The 20,721-nt window shown below is 42.6% G+C and overlaps 3 protein-coding genes across 5 annotated transcripts in view; 2 read left to right on the top strand and 1 right to left on the bottom strand.

The window, feature by feature from the left end:
* The first annotated feature begins 104 nt into the window (after positions 1-104).
* On the top strand, positions 105-2,317 carry acd (ACD shelterin complex subunit and telomerase recruitment factor). 2 transcript variants are annotated; one of them, XM_088297684.1, is made up of 2 exons: positions 105-360; positions 446-2,317. In XM_088297684.1, exon 2 carries the CDS (start codon positions 513-515, stop codon positions 2,172-2,174), a length of 1,662 nt encoding a protein of 553 aa, XP_088153810.1. In that variant the 5' UTR covers positions 105-360; positions 446-512; the 3' UTR covers positions 2,175-2,317. The 2 variants fall into 2 exon arrangements, with proteins under 2 accessions (XP_088153810.1, XP_088153811.1); XM_088297685.1 differs by having other exon boundaries at positions 176-234.
* The window catches only part of kiaa0513 (KIAA0513 ortholog), a 41,650-nt gene continuing 21,542 nt past the window's right edge, over positions 614-20,721 (bottom strand). For both annotated transcript variants that reach the window (XM_088297689.1, XM_088297690.1), the window contains one exon: positions 614-752. In XM_088297689.1, coding sequence (XP_088153815.1) covers positions 746-752 — 7 coding nt within the window. In that variant the 3' untranslated portion in view covers positions 614-745. The remainder of the gene's footprint in view (positions 753-20,721) is intronic.
* Positions 7,184-8,498, top strand: foxl1 (forkhead box L1). Its single transcript, XM_088298808.1, has one exon. It carries the CDS (start codon positions 7,288-7,290, stop codon positions 8,257-8,259), a length of 972 nt encoding a protein of 323 aa, XP_088154934.1. The 5' UTR covers positions 7,184-7,287; the 3' UTR covers positions 8,260-8,498.

The raw sequence follows: 20,721 nt of genomic DNA, 5'->3' as shown, positions 1-20,721 counted from the left end.
TTTTGTTTGTCATTTGTATTCTAAATTCGTACTTTTGGGACATATAAAAGTATGTTTACATAAAGCGTTATTATGTTTATATTCCAAAGTGTGTATCAAAAGGACGATGTTAAGCAAAGTGGAACAGAATCATATTGTAAGCGTCACGTGATCGTGACAAATACTTCCGGTTTGTGTTCGATTACGATTTTACAGAACTTGCAGTATCTTGTGAAATTGGGAGAAGTAAACAAAGTAATGCAACCTTATTAATTTCCATCTATTACAATAAATTAATGAGCGATATTAAGGTTAAGGTGGGTGGTGATTAGCCTCTTACATGATCGCAATTCAAATGTTTTTTTTTCAGATGAAACTATAGTGAGTGATTATTACATGTCCATGTACTGTTCAGTGTTTTAATAAGCTAGGCTAATGGTGTGTGTTATTGTATTTGTTCCCTTAGGTAATGTGGTGGAATTTTTTAAATGATTGCCTAACGGAACACCAGAAGAAAAAACGAATCTTTAGACATGCCGCGTGTTAAGCGGGGTCCAGTGTCTTCGTGGATTGAGAGTCTCATCCAAAGTTATGGCAGTGAGGAGGGCAGCAGTAAAAGAAGACCACTGAAGGCTCATGTTACCTGTGTGGATGATCTGTCTCAGTCAGAGGTCCATCACACTGACGGCCCCCCAGAGCTGCTCTATCTATCTGATGGTGTAGTGCAGATCCCCACCATTCTGACCTCAGCTGCGTGGGAGCGTCTTCAGGATCTGGAAGAACGGGAAGATTTCAATAATATGGTCAGTGCCAACGTTTCCATTAGAGACTACCAACTGAAGTTTCACATGGCCGTAGAACCGACCAGATGCAAGTTCTTCTTGTTAGTTGGAGGGATTTATACAATTTCAGTTGACCCATTTAAAAAGATCAGCCCCTGCTGCACCACTTTACCCTCTGTCACAAAAAAAATCTATACGATATGGAGGATGCTTTCTGCCCAGGATACGCCAAACTCTCAAACAAACCTCAATGACTTTAATCTGTCTGAGCTGCTGGTCGCGTGGCAGTTTGAGAGTTTGCAAATTGTGCATGCTGATGTGCGGGAAAGACTGATGATTGTAAGGAGTGCAAGTATGCAGCCTTCCACATCGGCTGGCTTCCCTTTAGTGACTCCACCGGGCATGTTCGCTCCCACCAGCTGGGACATTGAACGGGTTGCAGATAACGGCACAGGAGTTTTCAGCATTCCGATCGAGTATCTCCTCATCCCAGAAGGACATGCTATCCACAGACAGAAAGAAAATGCTGATATATTGACAACTGATGGGGACACAGTGTTGGATTCGCGACCTTCGGAGAGCATCCAATCGTCAGTTAATCCTGTTGACTGTAAAAGAGCGAAGTATACGGAGGGAGAGGGAGAAATCCAAAACTCTGCAGATAACATCACTCATCAAGATCTACACTTAAGTGTAGAGTTGACTAATAAGGACATCACACCATTAGAGAAACCATGGGAAATGTATCCTCCACCTAATGGGTCTTCTTTCTCAGATATGTCCCTGGAAGCCATTCCAACACAGTCTATACAGTCCCACGAACAAAATTGTCAGGTTACCAAAATCAGTTCCCAACTTCCCACAGGGAACACAGAAGCTGAGGATTTACAACACAGCAAAGGGGACCATGGCTCCTTACCACCGTATCAAATACCGCCACTCTCATCTGGAAGTAGTAACACATCAACACCAAATAGTCACATTGCTCTCAAAGGAAAACAGACCATTATTGAGAATGTGGATGTGCAACAAGAGAGTGTCGAGAGACGATATAGAAAATCAAAGAGAAAACGGGATCTGGAGTGTGTGCAAGAAGTGCCAACGACAGTTGCAGTGGAGGAAGATGAGGATCAGACAATTAGGAGCCCCCCATCGTGGCTGTGTGACTCAGTGATGGCTTCTGGCACTGTTGACGGCAGCATTTACGTTCATACTTTGGGTGCTGAAAAAAGAAAAATTCTTACTGTTCATGCTGATGGAGAGCCGTTCTCTTACACTTACACGGTGTCTGGGCAGAATCTTCTGGACTTTAGCAAATTTCACGTAGCAAAATCGCTGCTGACGTGGGCCGTCAAATATCTTGTTCCAAAACAGACTGTTGGAATTTCTCCAACTGGACCGGATCAGAGTTGATTTAAATGCCATTTAGTTTTTCTTAATTTCTATTTTCACTTGAAATCAGGTTACTAAGAAAGTAAAATATTACAATGAACAATGATTTTTTTGTCCAAATTCCATCCTGCATAATTATCTAATAAAAGTATTGTGGTGTTTTTAACTGTTAAAATGTGGGGATCGAAGTTTTTTGATTATTATTTATTTATTTATGAGAAAATTCAAATGGTTTCCTGGAATACGGTTAGTTAATATTGCTTAATTTAAAAAAATAAGTGTTTAAAACATGCCTATATTTATCAACTTGCTCATTTGCAAACTTCCAAACAAGGCAGAATATTGCACACCTGGCTGGCATGTGGCCAAATGTTTAGTTGGCACATCCGCCTCACCAACTGGCCTCTCTTTGTGGAGTTTGCATGCCTCTCTTGGTCAGCTTGCCACATGACCACATCATCATATAACCAAACCCAGAAAACAGGTGAGCTGTGATTTGTTGTTACCTGAGCTCATTTTCAGTCAAAATGGCCACCCCCTTGAGATGGATATGAAAAGTGGAATTTTCTGCTTAATTCATAGTCCATAAATGCAATATTAATTAGAATGCAGTGTTTGGACTAGCGAGGGTGACTAGAACATATTGTAAAAACATGTATTACTTGACTTCTGCTTTAAGGGTGTACCCTGCCCGTTGCCCCAAAACAGCTGGGTTAGCATGCATGTGATTTGGTGAATTAATGATATATATATATATATATATTTTTTTTTTTGCACACCTACATGATGCACACTGTGAACGCTCAATGATCAGCACATACAGATTCACAACCAAAAAAACAATTTAAAGCAAATGCATAATGACAATTTTAACATGGTTGAATCTGTTAGAACACTAAATAAAAGGAAAGGATGTTCAGTAGGTCAACCTTTGTCAACTTAGTTGTAGTTAAAAAACAAACGTGTGGATAAAATTGTTGGTGCCCCCTGATAATTAATGAAAAACCCACAATGGTCACAGAAATTACTTGTAAAGTAGGCAATCAAAAAACATGTTTTTTTCTTTATTAAATAGGGTTGACATGAACTTGTGGAGGTTGTCAAAAAAAATTCAGTGGTATGATGGACTACCAGGATTATTCTTAAACATGTCCAGCAGATGTCGCCGATGTTCCGATTTACTCCACATCAGAACGTCAGGGAGTCAACGCATTTATACATAGATTTAGGACCGGCTGCCAGTCATTTGCAGAGCACATATAGCCTCAAAACCATTCAGATTCACATAACTTGTATATATGATATATTATGGAATTTATATTTGTCTATACCGAGGCTAGGCTGGATGAAAGGCAGGGCATTTCTAAACCCTGGGGGTTTACTTATCACCGTGGCACACCTAATGGAATATTCTGAGACGTCACACTACAGCCCATTGATGCAAAATCACCAAATATGAAGTAGTATATATAAATCAAAGACTCTTATTATAGCTTTCTTTGATTCTTGAATATGATCTAAATGGAGACGTCTTTACAGGCATTTTTCTTCGAAACATTTCTCAAAACTGCCCACAAGCGCCACACTCCAGCAGTGTTGATTTGCAAGGTCCGGTGGTAACTTGGTGATAACACAATGTTTTGTTCTGAACGTGCTAAAGAAGTACAGCTAATATGGCACAATATTTGCAAAGTATACAAATTATTATGAATAGAATCAAACTAAGCAGTGTGATGGTTCTACATCCCATGTCTTGTGTACGTGCATGTTAGTTTTATTTTCTTTCCTACAGTGAATTACTGTCTTCTGAGACACAAACAGAGAAAAGACCGAGTTTGTAGGTTTATTCGCTGAGATCTTCCAACCGCTAATGTAAGCAGAATCCAGCTGTGAGCACTTGTAAAGTTGTTATAATAATCCTTCAACCTATAAACAGGAAAATACATATTATAAGGCTTTATACAAACATCTACCAAAAAAAAATTACATTTTCTCATTGTCCTTGTAAGGCAATTGAGCCTTTAGTATCTGAATATAGGCCATTAATAAAAAGAAAAAACATCACACACCTTTAGTAAAAGCAGTCAAGATGCAGAGAGGCTTTTACGTATTTTGATGTTACTTTACTGTATAATTGTTGTGTTTGTAGCTCCATTCTGTATTTCTCCAGTCAGATATTACATCAAACTCCAATGCAATTAGAATAAGGTTAAAGGCATGACAAGTATTGGAACTGCAGCGTCGCAAAATCAAAAGGATGGGCACTCTTTGCAACACTTGTAAATCTTCAACTCGAAACCCCGAAAATGATAGTAGAATATTGCCAAACTTAAAAGAAAAAAGTAGCTACATTTCTGTTAATAATGTATAATTACTTTTCCATTTGTCCTCCCATGTTCTACACTGCTTCTTCTCGCTGAGTCACGGTTGAGCTGGAGACTATCCCTTCAACAATTTAAGCTGGTCATCGGCCAGTAGCAGGGCACATATCAACAATCAAATATTGACACACACATTCATACCAACTGTTTGTCCAACTTGTCTGAAGATTCACAATTTCAAAATGCAGGAGGAAGTCAGAATATGAAGAGATCATGCAAACTCTACTCAAACCCAAAGCGCAGAACTTTGTGCTTAACATGTTTCCCACTACTCCCTCACATTGCTCCAACTTTTACATCATTTCTTTTTTTTTTTTATTTGAGCCTTTTTGTGAGTAGCTATCTTCACTAGTAGCCTGTGTGAAATAACGATTATGTCCACTGTCTCCACTTTAAAATAATAATAATAATAATTTAATTTTTTATTTCATTTTATCTAATATTTACTTTCGTCACATTGTTGTCACTTTCCTAATCAAGTAGGGGTCTCAGGTGGGTTTGGACCAGTCAATTACAGGTCTGACAGATGACAATTCCCATGCACATGCATCTACAGGCAATTTAAAGTAGCTGATTCAGATGTATGTTTGTGGTTTGTGGGTGAAAACGTGAGCAGCCTGAAGAAAGAAATGTAGTCAAAGCAAAGAGGAACATGAAAGGTCTACTCAGAAAAGCACAGCTGGACAGCACATTCACACCCAGCGTAAAAGCAGTAACCATCACGCTCTGTAGATTGCTGGACAAAATTTAATTTGCCATTGTTCTGAACTTGTGTTTGTTACAAAGGACTACTGTCTCTGGATAGTAAAAAGGGGCTCAGGTCGTACTTCACTGCACACAAACTACGACTTGATGCAAAGGAGAGACAGGTGGCACTGGTGCAGGGTTTGATTCCGGCTCCGGTCTTTTGTGGAGTTTGCATGTTCTCCCTCTGCCTGCACGGGTTTTCTCTGGGTACTCCGGTTTCCTCCCACTTTCCTAAAACCTGCATGGTAGGATTGTTGGATGAGCTAAATTGTCCCGACATGTGATTTTGAGCACAAGTGGTTGTTTGTCTTTGTGTGCCCTGTGATTGTCTTGCGACCAGTTCAGGGTGTATCCCTCCTAGAAAGCTGGGATAGGCTCCAGGACCCTTTGTGAAGCACTTGGAGGGTCTTAATAGGTGGAAAGGCGCAATACAAGTGAAAGACCTTTTTACCATTTGCCCTTTTTTTCATATATGCCAATTTTAAATCAGCATCAGAAAGCAAATGGACAACAAGGAACACCTGGCCAAAACACAAAGGGTTGGAGGGAGCTGATTGGGTGACAAGCGCAGGTGTACACAATAAACTAACAAGACCCAAAGAAACATAAAGAAAACCTAAAACTATATCCATCCATCCATTATCTGGAACCGCTTCTCCTCACTAGGGTCGCGGGGGGTGATGAAGCCTATCCCAGCTATCTTCGGGCAGTAGGCGGGGGACACCCTGAATTGTCTGCCAGCCAATCACTGGGCACACAGAGACGAACAACCATCCACGCGCTCACACTCACACCTAGGGGCAATTTAGAGCAGGCATCACCAAATGGCGGACCGTGGTCCGGATCCGGACCGACAGATGGTTCGGACCGGACCCATGACCAATCTATGATGAATTTTTTCGGGGTGCATTCGCAAACGGTGGCGCTGCAAGTCTAGTTAATACGGAAAAGGCGTCACTGATTTGAGCCAATCAGTATTTTTAAAAAAACACAAAGCCCAGATGTGTGAAATAATCTACCAAATCCCAATGGCCCTGACTCCGTTCCAACCCAGATTTAAGTCACTGGCAGGGCAGTCACAAACTAATTTTTCTCATTAAGAGAAGTTAACAAAATATTCAAAGAAAAGGTGGTGTCAAAGCTCATTTTGAATTAGCTTTTCATGAGGACAGCCATTTTTATTGATTGTGTACTGAACATGTTGACCTTGTCAGATACAATGGGGGGGGGGCTGAGAATATAGACTATGAACTAAAATGCAGGACGTGCTTAACTGGGGGGTACACACATATCTGACGGGGTTATAGCATCCCCTAGCCCTGCCAGAGATCCAACTAAAGTACAATTTGATTTGATAGGCAATCTGGTAAATATGTCCGACGTCATCAAAGTTATTAAGACATTTTCCCCCTTTCCACGTCATCAGAACAAATCATGACTTTTGCAAATGTTACGACGGAATTTTCCCAATAGATAGATGGATATCGAAAGAGTATGTGCAATGTTTTTAGTCCAATTTTCGCCCTTTAAACAAACCCACAGTAAGTCCCAGCAATGGAGTCTGCGGTGTTTGCTTGTTCTTTCTGTGCGAGCAAGTCTCAGCGTCAGTGGTGGACGTGATCTTTCAAACAGCACATCAGTGCGTTTATGTATTGGGTGGCCGGAAATTTTTCCAAATAAACACAGCTTGATTCAACTTGGGTGGGCAGACTTATCAAGCAGCTAATTCTATAAACAGATGAGGGAATAAAGCGGCACCTGATTGGTCGTGCGTGGAACCGAGAACAGGAACAAGGGTGGGGGGGGCAGAGGGCGTTCGGCGCAATGAAATTTTAATTAATGTGGGTGGGCTGAAACGGCAATTTATTTCCCGGCGCAAAATCCACATAAACGAAGCAAAAGTACTACAGCGATCAACATTTATTTAGTGGAGCACATGAAGTGAGAGAATCAGAGAAAAGAGCTTCTCCCCCAGCGCTCATTCCCAAGTGCCCGATCCCTGCGTCATGACGCTCTACCCCGGATGTGTGGCGACATTCGGCGTGCCATCCTCCGCTCTGAACTTCTCTGGACCTCCGCTCATCTACTTGTACGGAGGAGACAGTGGTGGCGTGGTTCCTGCCGCTTTGAGCCTCGTGTCGTCCCGCCAGGACCCCCCGCAGAAGCCCCCTTACAGTTACATCGCGCTCATCGCCATGGCCATCAAGAGCACGCCCGAGCAGCGCGCCACGCTGAGCGGCATCTACCAGTTCATCATGGACCGCTTCCCCTTTTACCACGACAACAAGCAGGGCTGGCAGAACTCCATCCGCCACAACCTCTCCCTGAACGACTGCTTCATCAAAGTGCCCAGGGAGAAGGGCCGACCCGGCAAAGGCAGTTACTGGACGCTGGACACCAAGTGTACCAACATGTTTGAGAATGGCAACTACCGGCGGAGGAAGAGGAAGGCAAAGTGTAGACAGGAGCGCGCCAAAGGGTCATCATCAGCCTCCGGAAGGGACCATCCAAGCTCTTCTTCCTTGGTAGTGGAGATGACGCTGAGACAAGACACGCAGAGAGTGGAAACGCAACCGGACTCGAAATCAGTGCAACAGCAAACCCCTTCCACACACAGACAGAAAGTGTGTCACGCCGTGAAGCCCACCAGGAGGAAGCAGAACAAAAGGCACATGTCACCGCGGGCGCATGACGTACCCATACTCAGCTTGAAAATTCCCACGGACGACAATTCCACTTCTCTTGTTGCTCACTTGGGTCCGAAAGCAGGTGTTCCGAGCAGGGACAAATGCACGGCTTTCAGCATTGAGAGCATCCTCGCAAAACGTGAAGGCGACCTGGGCCCGCAGCACCAAAGTACAGGTGTCGGGCCAAACGTGCTTTCGGACACTAGACAGCATCACTTATATCAAATGGGATTTCCGTTTTGCTCTTATTTGTCACTCCCTTGTCGAGATAAAATTCTTCATTATTCATAATGATTCACAGATTGCCATTCTTTTCCTTTCAAACAGTGTTTGTCCAACTTTGATTTGGGGTAGGCACATACTTTTGCATTACAAAAAAAAGGGGAAAGAAAGATTTATTATGTACATTCTGCCATCTAGTGGAAGAGCATTTAATTTGTCATGTGTGTCACTTAATGTCACTGGCGCAGATGCATTAAGATGCATATCAAATAATCTCTGTACCAATGAAGTAAAATTGAATAATTTTCCACGGTGCATCTGAAGATCTTTTGTGGCACGCCGCCACAACACACTAGCTGGGAAGTCACTGCATTAAAGTGTACAAATGCACAGCTAATTGTTTTCAAATGCTGAAATGTTCTTCTATATCACTCAGTTAAATGTTGGCTCTCATATATAGTTTCCTCTTAAATAAAATAACATGTTACAAACAATAAGGCACTAGATAATGTACATAGCTATTTCCAACATTTTGTGTATTGCCTTTTATAATCAGACAAATAAGATTTATACCCATGCTTGACCTTGTCTTTCCATTCGCTGTGAATTTCATGTACAAAATAAACAAAATTTAGTTTGGTAATAAGTGAACGTTTGTCTGAGTAGACAATTTTCAAAACAACAGACAAAATGTGTAAATGCAGCAATCAGAGAGCGAAGAGGATCGAGGGCTTCCACTGTCCTTGCCAAAACTCCCAAACTTCCACAATCACTGGAAATGAAACTGACGTTGGGAGTTCAGCTATTTTTAATTTTAAACACACATGTGGTCCATATAGAATGACATTTTTCGTCATAAACAATACTTTTCCATGGTAGTTTGGGGGCCCTTCAAATAGAATGCGACTTGTATTATTAAAAAAAAAATACAGAACAAGGACTCGATTAGTAATGAATTGGTTTATTAAGGTGGATGAACGATAACTATGGAATCCACTGGCATGTTTCTCCTAAAATACGTGATTTAATTATTTGCTGATTGCTATAACAGTGCGTTTGCTCACCTGTTGGTTACAGTCACACTATTTAAAAAAAAAATATGTATAATGCAACATGAGAAAGAGAGACCATTTCAGTAAGCTAACAAAAAACAGAACACTGCGTGTGGCTTGAACCTGGGGAGGGAATTCTTTGGACCATGGGGCAAACCTCAGTTTTGAGTGACTCTCCAACAACGTATTGAAATTTATTGAAATTTCAGAGCAGGTCACAAATATGCATTAACTCCCTTTATATTTATGACACATGCATGAACTCAGTGCAGCCAGCTGACAGCATCATTGCAAACAGGCAGTCGCCATGTCTAAATATAGTTTTACAGCTCGGACACCCACTAGCCTGAGAACGCTTGGCCCCGCAGGGCTGTGCAAATCAGGAATGTTTGTTGAAATAAATAAATCGCCGCTCATTTGAAGATGGAACTCACAATTACACACATTTCCTGTGTAGAGCACTTCTTCTCTTTTTTTGGTGGGGGCAGGCATGGGGGTGGTTGGTTTAAATAAAACATACAAAAATGTCAGAGGGGAAAGAAAAACGAAAACACCGATGAGGCGTAGAAAAATGAGATTGGATCACAAGTTGTGTCTACTGATCAACACAACAAATCATTCATCCGGCTGCATTCTTGTCTTCTTTGACAGCTTTGTATCAAGAAATGGATTGATGAATGCAAATGATATCTTTATCTGATTGTGAGTGTTTTTAGTGTAAATGATCCTCATGGGAAACAGCCCTGACAAAAAAATAAATAAATAAATTGAGATTACGAGCTGCAAACGAGAAAAGATTCCCAATGGGTTAACTTTAGCTACACTTTTAATTGATTTGCATTCTTCTATATGTTTAGAGGTTATGCTTTTGAAAATAAATTTTTGGTAAATGTTAATTAAGTCATGCAGTCTCAAGAGCTTCAGAGTTAATTTTTAAAATTTCTTTCACAAATGGTCCTTCTTTTGCTACTCAAGCTGTCTTTACTTGGACTTCAAAACAATAAATCTTCCATAGGACATTAAAAGACTCATTCATTGTTCAATGGTAATTCTTAACATACATGTCACATTATATCCCATTGTTATATTTTTAGGTGAGAGTTTTTATCCAATTAAAATTCAACCAGACAGTCTAACTCGGCAACCGTTCGAATATCTAAAGTATATTGTCAAATTTTTTTTATCCCACAATGGCAGAAGGCAGGAAAAGTCTGTCTTTGATTGCAGTTATACTTGTGAGGCCATTTTCAAGACGGACCTTTCAAGAGAAGTTCACTCTTGTGAGCTGAGGTTTTCCAACACCCACTAGTGTGCAAGTGTGTATGTATGTATATTCTATGTATATTATTTCTCCAGCCGTGGTGTCATAAATGATGGCTTTATGAGGGGTAATTATTCGAGTCGGAATAAGTGGGACTTCACTGAAGGCCTACGTGTGAAATGCACGGCCCGCCACCGAGCAATTGATTGAATATTGATTGCTTTTTCTTTATCTACTATCTATCTTTATTTGCCTGTCTGGTCAACAAATTGCTCTTGTGGGAGTGGGAGCATGTTGAATGGATAATTTATTGAGCACTTGGAAAACAACCACAGCAAGATACACAGTGCTGTACATAAAGTAAAAATCAGACAGAAATACAAATAGAGTTATGCCAATAAATGAATAACATAAAAAACAGTAAAGACAATAAAAGACTGTAACAATGCAGAGTCTCATGCTGAGTCAAAATATATCCATTGCAGCCTGGTCATCCTGGAAGGGGGATTCCCCCATCTGTGGTCCCTTCTCAAGGTTTCTCACTTTTCCCCTAATGTGGTTTTGTGAGTTTTTCCTTGCCCTCCTGGGGGTTAAGATCGGGGATGTCGATTGTGGCTATGTAAAGCCCTTTGAGACTGTCTGTGATTAAGGGCTATACAAATAAAATTGACTTGACTTGACTTGACTCAAAAGCCAAACAATAAAAGTGTGTTTAAAGATGAATTTTAAAGATGGTCAGTGAGCTTGCCTAACATTTAGCAAAAGGCCATTCCAAAGTGGGGATAAAGCCCAATCCCCTCCGAGGCTTGTCTTAGTCCTCTTTGGTACCTGCAGTAGTATCTGGTCCACTAACCCGTGGCACCACACAGGTACATAGAGTTGGAGGAGGTCAGAAAAGTGAGGTGGGTCGAGACCATTTAAAGATTTAAAAACATATAAAAGAATCTTAAAAGGAACTCTAAAACGTACAAGGAGACAGTGAAGGGAGGCCAGAATTTGAGTTATGTGCTGCCTCCTACGAGCTGAAGTTAGGAGGCGAGCAGCAGCATTTTGGACCAACTGGAGACGCTTGAGGGCCGATTAGCTGACTCCAGAATATATAATGCGTTACAGTAATCCAGACGAAATGTAATGAAGGCGTGCATTACTGTTTGTGCTGTTGTGAAAGGAGAGTCTCTACTTTAGCCAGCAGCATTAGATTTGAAAAAAGGCCATACAGTAGCTCTGACTGTCATCCGCACAGTCGTGAAAGGAATTAGCATGCAAACTGAACTCTCTAACACCAAACGACATTGGGGCACACAAAGCAAACAAGGCGAACACAAAAAGTCCTGTAAGCCAAATAGGATCTAAAAACCAGTCTAGAGTGCTTCCGCAAATGTCCACCTGGTGCTGCAAATGCGCCAATAGAATGCTGAGCTCCATCATATCAAACGCTGCAGGTAGAAAACGCCAAAACAAGACACACATACAGGCTCCACTGTCATTAGCCAGGAGAAGAAAAAAAAAAAAAAAAACATGTGAAGTGGCTGACTCTGTGCTATAGAGACTCTTAAAAAGGCAGGTTGGACACGGCTCTAAAATTTGATCGCACACCTTGATCGAGGCCAGGTTTCTTGAGCAGGGGTCGCACCACAGAATGTTTGTGTTGGGGGACTTCAGACTGCTGTTGACAATGGCCAAAACTGATATGAATACTCCTGAGGACTTCAAGAAATGAGGATGAACAGATTCATGAGGGGAACCGGATGGCTTAGTTTGGCAAAGCACATCCTCTAAAAACTTCAAAAGATTTGAACACCGTCAGTCAAGGGACATGGACAGAGGGGTCAAATGTGGTGTTTGAAGTGAGAGCCCAAACTGTAACAACCTTATCAATGAACAAGTGCAGAGAAATCAGACAATGCAGCCATCTAATAAGAAGCCTGTTGACATTGAAATATTTTAGTAATAAGGCTGTAATTGTTTACACTGGTCAATTGGATTGGCTTAATAAAGCCAGTTTTCAAATCCAAACAGTGGTCTTATTGCTAACATGAAATCCACATCCTCATTAAGAATATTTATTTATCCTGAAATGTGAAAATATTTAATTTTGGTGTAGAAAGTTTACCCCGATAAATGTTTAACAAATACTGATGTTTGTGTATGTGAGTGTGTGTTTTTGTATAACATCACTAAAGGGACTTGTACACAGCAGCAGGATTACCATCACACGACTGGGACCACCCTGACGCTTAATCCAACGATAAGGCGGAGCCTCATGACTTAGGGCCGCCACCCCCTCTGAACACACACGCGTAAACATGCACACGACCTCGCTGCATCTTGAGCGCTAAGCTAAAACAAACTAGTTCAGATTTATACCATACAGCTGCTCTTGTCCAAATCGAACATGTTTGCTGAACGTGTTATTGTTAGAGGGACACCGAATGCATTAGTTTTGTTTAAAAAGTACAGCGGCTGTGTCGCAGTGTCACTGTGTACTGAAACACAAATGAATGAGCCTTCAAGAAAATGGTGTGGGATTGAATATATTCTTGTTTTTTGTTTGCCTCAACAATGACAATAACAGATATGCTACAAATTAATCCAATTCTGGGACAACTGGTTTGATTAATGTTAAATTATCAGCCATGGAAAGACACCTGATGACCTCCTCGATTTCCATGGAGAAAATCTGTGTCGATGTCATTGTTGAGCAAGGCACTTCCATCTCTCCACCAATACTCCACTAAAACATTGCGATTGTATACAACTTGATGTATATTTGAATACCTAATGCATGATTCATTTTTTTAAACATCAACACTTTTACTAGAGTAGGCCTAGTCCTTCACTACGTAAATATCAACTCCCTTGGTGGTCGTTTTTGGGGGCAAAAACATCATCTAACGCAAGGCAAGTTTATTTGTAGAGGACAAAGCACAGGCAATTCAAAACGTTTTGCATTCAGGAAAGGTGTGTCATCTGCAACACCGCTTATCCTATATATGGTCGCTGGAAGGAATTATCAAAAATTTGTTGAAGGAAAGAACATTAAAGAGACACCGAGGAATTCAAACGCAAGATTGAAATTGCAATAAAAGTGCATTTAAGAAACAAAAGGCAATTAAGAGACAAGAATAAAATATTGAAAGGGGAGCTAATAAAAATGTATTAAGTAGAGTGAAGAGATTATTAAAGCAGCAATTGGTGAGAATGCGGCTGTAAATAATAATGTTTCCAACCCAGATTTAAATGAACTGACATTCTGAGGAGAGCTCAAATATTCATGAAGTTTGGAACGATCGATGCCATTTCATTTTGTTACGTTCCATTTTGGGGAGGAAGCAAGTGCTGATATTTGAGGGTGGGTATGAAATGCGTCTGGTTTAGCGGCGTTTGTAAGGACTCCGGTGGTTGCATTCTGGATCGTCTGCAACTGCCTAATTGATTTATTTTTTGTTGTTGCTGTTAAAACTAATCAACATGAATCCACCCTTTTGAAAAAATTAAACATGTTTTTCGCTGTCTTCTTAAAACAGATCTCTATTAATTAAGCTTTCAGGTGGGAATAAGAAGCTTGAGTAAAAGCGTGGGCCTGATTGTTGAAAACCAAATCTAGGTCAATAATTGTGGCAAGGTTTATTGATTACTTTGCAGTTTTCTATGACATTGAGTCAATGTGAGCACTGATTTTTGACGTTTCATTAAAAAAAAAAAAATCACTTCGGTCTCCACATCCATTGATTGATTCAATGAATATTCATGGTAAATGAAAGTATGGGATTGTAGTCATTGTGATAATGCTGAAATGTAAGGTTGCATGCCATAAACATGATGATGTTCAATAATCTGATTAAGGGTAACTATCAACGTGTTCCAAGAATGGAACCGACATGTCATCTTTGTTCACTCAGTCGCACAACTACCATCTGAGACAAAGTCCTCCCTATCTCTTGAGTAAGATTAGAGACAACCAAAACAAACCAAACCATGCCCTTCCCTGAAAAAAAAAACAACACTTTTCTGTATGATGAGATTACTGTCTGCAGTTGTCACAATGAGGTGTGAAAACCGGGAGCAACTTTTAACGCCATCTGTGTCACCACATCTGCAGCACACGCACACTCCACGCTCGAGTTTTTACACTTTGCACAAGATTACGTCACATTAAATGATGGTTCTGTTGATGCACTGGCCTTCTATGGCAGTTTCATTAACAGAAACTGTTGTTTTTGGAGAGTACTTTTCATCTCTCTTAATGGTGGCTGCTTCCTGTGGGAAAGTCCCGGAAGAAGTTGTCGTGGACTTTGGTAAAATGCAGATCCACATTCCATCTTTTACAGACTGCCACGCTCATGCGGCACATGATTGTGAAACAAAAGTCACCCACTATTTGTGGAGACAAGTTTGAAGTTAGCCAATGGCAGAGGCATGAATTGCGGTAAAACAATTGCACACGTCATCCATGAGAATTTTTGATATAGTGCAGTTTCAGTCAGTCTAAATCAGGGGTGGGCAAACTTTCTGATTGGCGGGCCACAATGGGTTCTAAAATTTGACAGAGGACCAGGAGCAGATGGATGGAGTGTTTTGATAACCTCACCTCATCGGAGAAAAAAATACATTTGATTTGAAATAAAAGCATTACGACAATATATATATATGTCTTTGAAAAACCACAGGAGTTAGAAAATAAAATATTAACAAGGTTTATTCATTTAATTTTTTTCAAGTTCGGCGTGCCGGATTAAAACGTTTAACGGACCGCATGTGGCCATAGTTTGCCCACACCTGGTCTAAATGGTGTTAACATGCACCTTTAAAGTTCTTTTAGTTGTCAAACAAGTCAGTAATTTCATTTTCTGTAATATACAGAGTGGCACACCAAGCAAATTCAAGCACTTTGCAAATCTATATCCTCCATTTATATTATACGGTTAATTTAATTCCGACATCCATTTGGATGAGAGGGAATATGTCGATAAATGAATACATTTCACATGGTTGTCCCTTGTGCCAAAGTCTGTTATCAATTAGATGGCGGGTGTTCATGCTGTGACATTGCAAACTGGCCTTTCAGAGCTTGTTACAGGATGGCCAATCAGAGTGCCGTCAGTGTGACTGCTGTTTATTTATACGCTGCACTGAGTGCAGCCAGCTCCAAGTACAAGGCAAACACTTGAACACTCCGGCGCATTGTACAGCTAGAGAGGGTCCTAATCAACACCTCACTTCTATTGACACGACCATATACAAGCGCTCGCAGTCACACACACACTCGGAGGAACGCTTTGGTGTGCAGTATTTTTTTTTTTTTTAAGCAGGTTCTCTTTTGCTCAGCCAGACGTGGTTTTAATTTTTCTCTTAAGCACACAACTCTCATTTAGTCTCCCGGCTTCGTTTCAATGTCTCTCAACACATAAACCATTGAGGTTATTGTAACTCATAAAGCAATCCACAACTGAAGTAAAAGATACTAAGACAACTCAGGATGGACGCAGTTCAGTGAGTGACGACGGCCTCCGCTTTTCTGTCTGCTTCCCGTTAGCATATTTCTTATGAGACACTCAATCGTCTGACAACTATACATATTCCAAAGACGCTCATTTGGATTCAGGGATGGGAATAGGCGAGCCAGTCAACAGGATCTATTCCTTCCCAATACACCAACACCTGGCACAACTAACTTCTGTCTGTCTGTGTCATAAAGTAGATAAGGACGGCAAAACCAAAGCACAATTTTTGGTTTCAAACTGAAGATGGATATCCCACATGTGTGAGATTTCTTGGCAATGCAACATACATTTAACAGAACCAATGGAATGGATAAGGTTAGCTTTAACTTGTCAAACAGATCATTTGTAAATAAGCACACAGTAAATTTTGTAGAGTACATTTTAGTCTAAAAGGCTAGATTTGGTCCCACATTCAGAGTAAAATCTACAATTTTACAAAATAACTGAATATTCTTTTTAGTAGTGCTGCCCAGCGATAAAAAATTTTAAACTAATAATCGCAAAAATATTCCGTAATTAATTGCTATTAATCAAATTTTTTTGGACTACTATTTTTTTGTTAAGCTTTTAACAGGTATTCACTTGAATAATATCTTGTAATCAATGTAAACGAACCAAATATGAAGTGTATTTTAAATCAAAGACTGTTGTAATAGATTTGATCCTTGAAGACAACTTAAATGGAGTCTTCCTTACAGGAATTTTTCTGAGAAACAATTCTCAAACCGTATGCAGTACATTTAGTTGTAAGCACCACACTCCAGTGTTGGTTTGCAAGGCCCTGTGGTAACTTTCGCAGGGTGTTTTGTTCTGAGATCATGTGCTAAATATGTACAGTTTATATGGTACAGGGTTTGAATTTGGCTTAGCAAGATATGCAAATTAATTTCTAAAGTAAGTAAAACTGAGTTAAAAAAGAAAATGTTTTTAATCATGTGTATTTGAAAACAAAATAATCTTGAGTTAATGCTGTAATTTTCACAGCTCTATTTTTTCGAGTACAATGTACTCGAAGAAACCTATCGTGTACGTTTTCTGAAAGTCATTACAGTTAGTGTCCATCCATTATCTACTGCTGATCTGCGGTCGTGTCGCGGTGGCAGCAGCTTCAGCAGAGAAGCCCAGACTTCCCTCTACCCAGCCACTTCTTGCTATTCCGGAGGGATCCCCCTGGCATTCCCCGCGGCCTGCTGCCGGTGGGCCATGCCCATAACACTCCAAGCGTCCATCGTTATCAGATGCCTGAGCCACCTCATCTGGCTCCTCTCAACAGAGTTAGACCCTATTCATCGTCAAGTTCCTAAAGGTAATTGGGCGAACACTAGTTATTTACACTACACGGTAATACTGGTTGAGTTACTTTTAAGGAGTCAATTTATTTCCTTCGAATTGAGTTGTATTTAAAGATGTTTCAACTACAATTGCCTTCCTGGCCACTAGAATGGGAGTAAATCTTCAGAAGGAATGAAATATATATATATATATATATATATATATATATATATATATATATATATATATTAGAAATCCCTTTTATTGTCATTGTACTCAAGTGTGCAACGAGATTAGAGGGCTCCCCTCTCCAGTGCAATACAACAATAATACAGACAAATATATAAATTAGATAAATAAATAAGAGAGTGCAATAGAATTTAGTACTGAATAGGGTATATAAAAACACATCACGATGCTGTTCTGCAAGGTAAGGGTGTTCTCGTGTGTGTGTGAGAGTTCAGAATGGAGATGGCTCTCGGAAAGAAACTGTTTCTCAGTCTATTGGTCCTCGATTTGATGCATCTGTAGCGCCTGCCAGAGGGCATCAGGTCGAACAGGTGTGAGTTTGGGTGGGTATTGTCTTTGACGATGTTGAGAGCCCTTCTGAGGCACCGGGCGGTGTAGATGTCCGACAGTGAGGGGAGAGGGCAGCCAATAATCCTTTGCGCTGTTTTGACTGTCCTCTGGAGCCTCACTCTGTCCGCCTCAGTGCAGCCGCTGTACCAGGTGGAGACACAGTACGTCAGCAGGCTCTCGATGGACGAGTGGTAGAATGCCAGCAGCAGCTTCCTGTCCAGGTTGAATTTCCTGAGGACTCTCAGGAAGTGCAGACGCTGGCGGACCTTCTTTACCACTGCTGTGGTGTTGTGAGTCCAAGAAAGGTCGTCGGAGATCTGTACTCCCAGGAACTTGAACGTGTGGACCCTCTCCACACACACGCCTTCGATGCAGAGGGGGGGCGGCACCGTCTTGTTCCTCCTGAAGTCGACGACAATCTCCTTTGTTTTTGCAGTGTTAAGGTGCAGTCTGTTGTCCTTGCACCAAGCCGTCAGCCTCTTTACCTCCTCTCTGTAGGCTGTCTCGTCACCTTCCGAGATCAGACCGACCACTGTCGTGTCGTCAGCAAACTTGACGACGGTGTTGTTGCCGTGGGCCGGGCTGCAGTCGTAGGTGTAGAGGGCGTACAGGAGAGGGCTCAGCACGCATCCTTGAGGGGAACCGGTGCTCAGCATGCGGGTGGAGGACGTGTAGGGGCCGAGCAACACAGTCTGGGGTCTGTTGGTCAGAAAGTCCTTAATCCAGATGCGTGTGAGGGCAGGGAGGCCGATAATGTCCAGTTTGGCGACGAGGATGTCTGGGATGATCGTGTTGAATGCCGAGCTGTAGTCCACAAAGAGCATCCTTGCATAGCTCCGCCGTCGTTCCAGGTGGCCCAGCACAACACGCAGAGCTGTGTCGATGACGTCCTCAGTGGATCTGTTAGCCCGGTATGCAAACTGGTAGAGGTCCAGAGTGCGAGGAAGGCAGTCCCTGATGTGCTGGAGAACCAGCCTCTCAAAGCACTTCAAGATGACTGGCGTGAGAGCAACAGGACGGTAGTCGTTCAGGTGGATTGTGGGTGACTTTTTGGGGACAGGAATAATGGTGGATGTTTTCAAGCAGGAGGGGATGACTGCTTGAGCCAGGGAGCGGTCGAAGACCCTGCAGAAAACATGTGACAGTTGGTGGGCACATGCTCTGAGGACCTTGCCTGATATTCCGTCTGGTCCAGTAGCTTTCCTGGGGTTTATAGCCAGGAGCGCGCGCCTCACATCGTGTTCCTCTACGGTGAGTGGGGGGGAGTTGAGGCATGAAGTGCGGGGGTGTGACGGTTGGGGCGAGTCAAAGCGAGCGAAGAAGCAGTTAACCTCCTCTGCCAGCGATGCACTCGGGTCTACAGAGGTCGTGCTGCTGCCTCGGAAGTTGGTGATGCTCCACAGACCCTGCCACACCTCCCGTGGTCTGTTGCTGGCAAGGTGGGCCTCCAGCCTCCTCTTGTAGTTTGCCTTGGCTAGCTTGATGCCTTTGCTCAGGTCAGCACGGGCCACCCTGTACTGGGCTTTGTCGCCTGACCTGAAGGCAGCGTCACGGGCCTTGAGGAGAGAGCGAACCCTGCTGGACATCCAGGGCTTCGCATTTGGGAAGGTCCGTATAGTCCTGTGTAGGGACACAGTTTCCATGCAGAACTTGATGTAGTCCAGTACACAATGTGTGTAGACATCAAGGTCCTGATGATCAAAGAGGACCCAGTTTGTGTCTTGAAAGCAGTCCTGTAATTCACTCATGGCGTCGTCACGCCAGGTTTTCACAGTCTTTGTGGTGGGCCTGAATCTGCGTCTGAGAGGGGTGTACGCAGGTGCGAGCTGCAAGGACAGGTGGTCTGACTGGCCGAGGGGGGCGAGTGGGAGGGCCCTGTATGCGTGCTTGATGTTCGACTACACATGGTCGAGAGTGTTGTCTCCCCTCGTTGGGCACTTGACATGCTGGTGAAACTCTGGGAGTACAGTCTTTAAATTGGCCTTATTAAAGTCTCCCGCTACTACGTGAACGCCATCAGGGTGGGCCCGCTGATGTTTATTGATGACGCACGCGAGTAGCGAGAGCGCCGTGCTAGTGCTAGCGTCGGGAGGGATGTAAACAGCTGTGATAATCACGACCGTTAGCTCCCTCGGGAGAAAATAAGGCCGGCATTTAACGGACATGAACTCGATGTCGGGGGAAGAGTGCTTCTCGACGATCGTGCTATCGCCGCACCAGTTCTCATGCACGTAAACACAGAGCCCCCCGCCCCTTCTCTTACCGGTGTCCCTCGTCCGATCCGCGCGATGTAGCGAGCGCCCGGCCAGCTGGATGCTAGCGTCGGGGACGTCTGCGTGCAGCCAGGATTCCGTGACGACGATCACACTGCTATCTCGCACATAGCGGTTTCCCAGGATTTGTAATCCCAGATCGTCGATTTTGTGGACCACGGATCTGGCGTTGGTGAGGTAGAGACTCGGCAGTGGTTGCCTGTGGGGCTGCCGTCGCAGCCGTAGCAAGACACCGGACCTGCAGCCCCGCTTCTGCTTCCTCTCTCTGCGTCGCCTGCGCCGCCTCCCGGTCCCGATGACAAGCCACGGTGAACCGGGCAGCCTCGCCAGTTCGTCCGGAATTTTGCGATCATAGCAAAATTCCTCTGTGATGGTTATTTCGCATCGATATCCAATGTCCACGATGTCCTGGCGGGTATATCGATGTTGTGCCTCAGTTGGTGCCAATAAGAGCACGCAAACACTAATAAAAAGTAATAAGGAGCACTGGGAGGGAGAGCTGTTAGCCGCTGCGTCTATGCGCGCCGCCATCTTGGGAAAAAAAAAAAATATATATATATTATATTTTTTGTATCAGGAAATCTAAATAA

This window comes from Idiotropiscis lumnitzeri, chromosome 6 (assembly GCF_059441095.1).
Source record: "Idiotropiscis lumnitzeri isolate Australia: NSW breed Sydney's pygmy pipehorse chromosome 6, RoL_Ilum_1.0, whole genome shotgun sequence".
NCBI classification, from domain to species: Eukaryota; Metazoa; Chordata; class Actinopteri; order Syngnathiformes; family Syngnathidae; genus Idiotropiscis; species Idiotropiscis lumnitzeri.
Note: the sequence above shows the minus strand (reverse complement) of the source record. Positions and strands in the feature narration are given on the sequence as shown.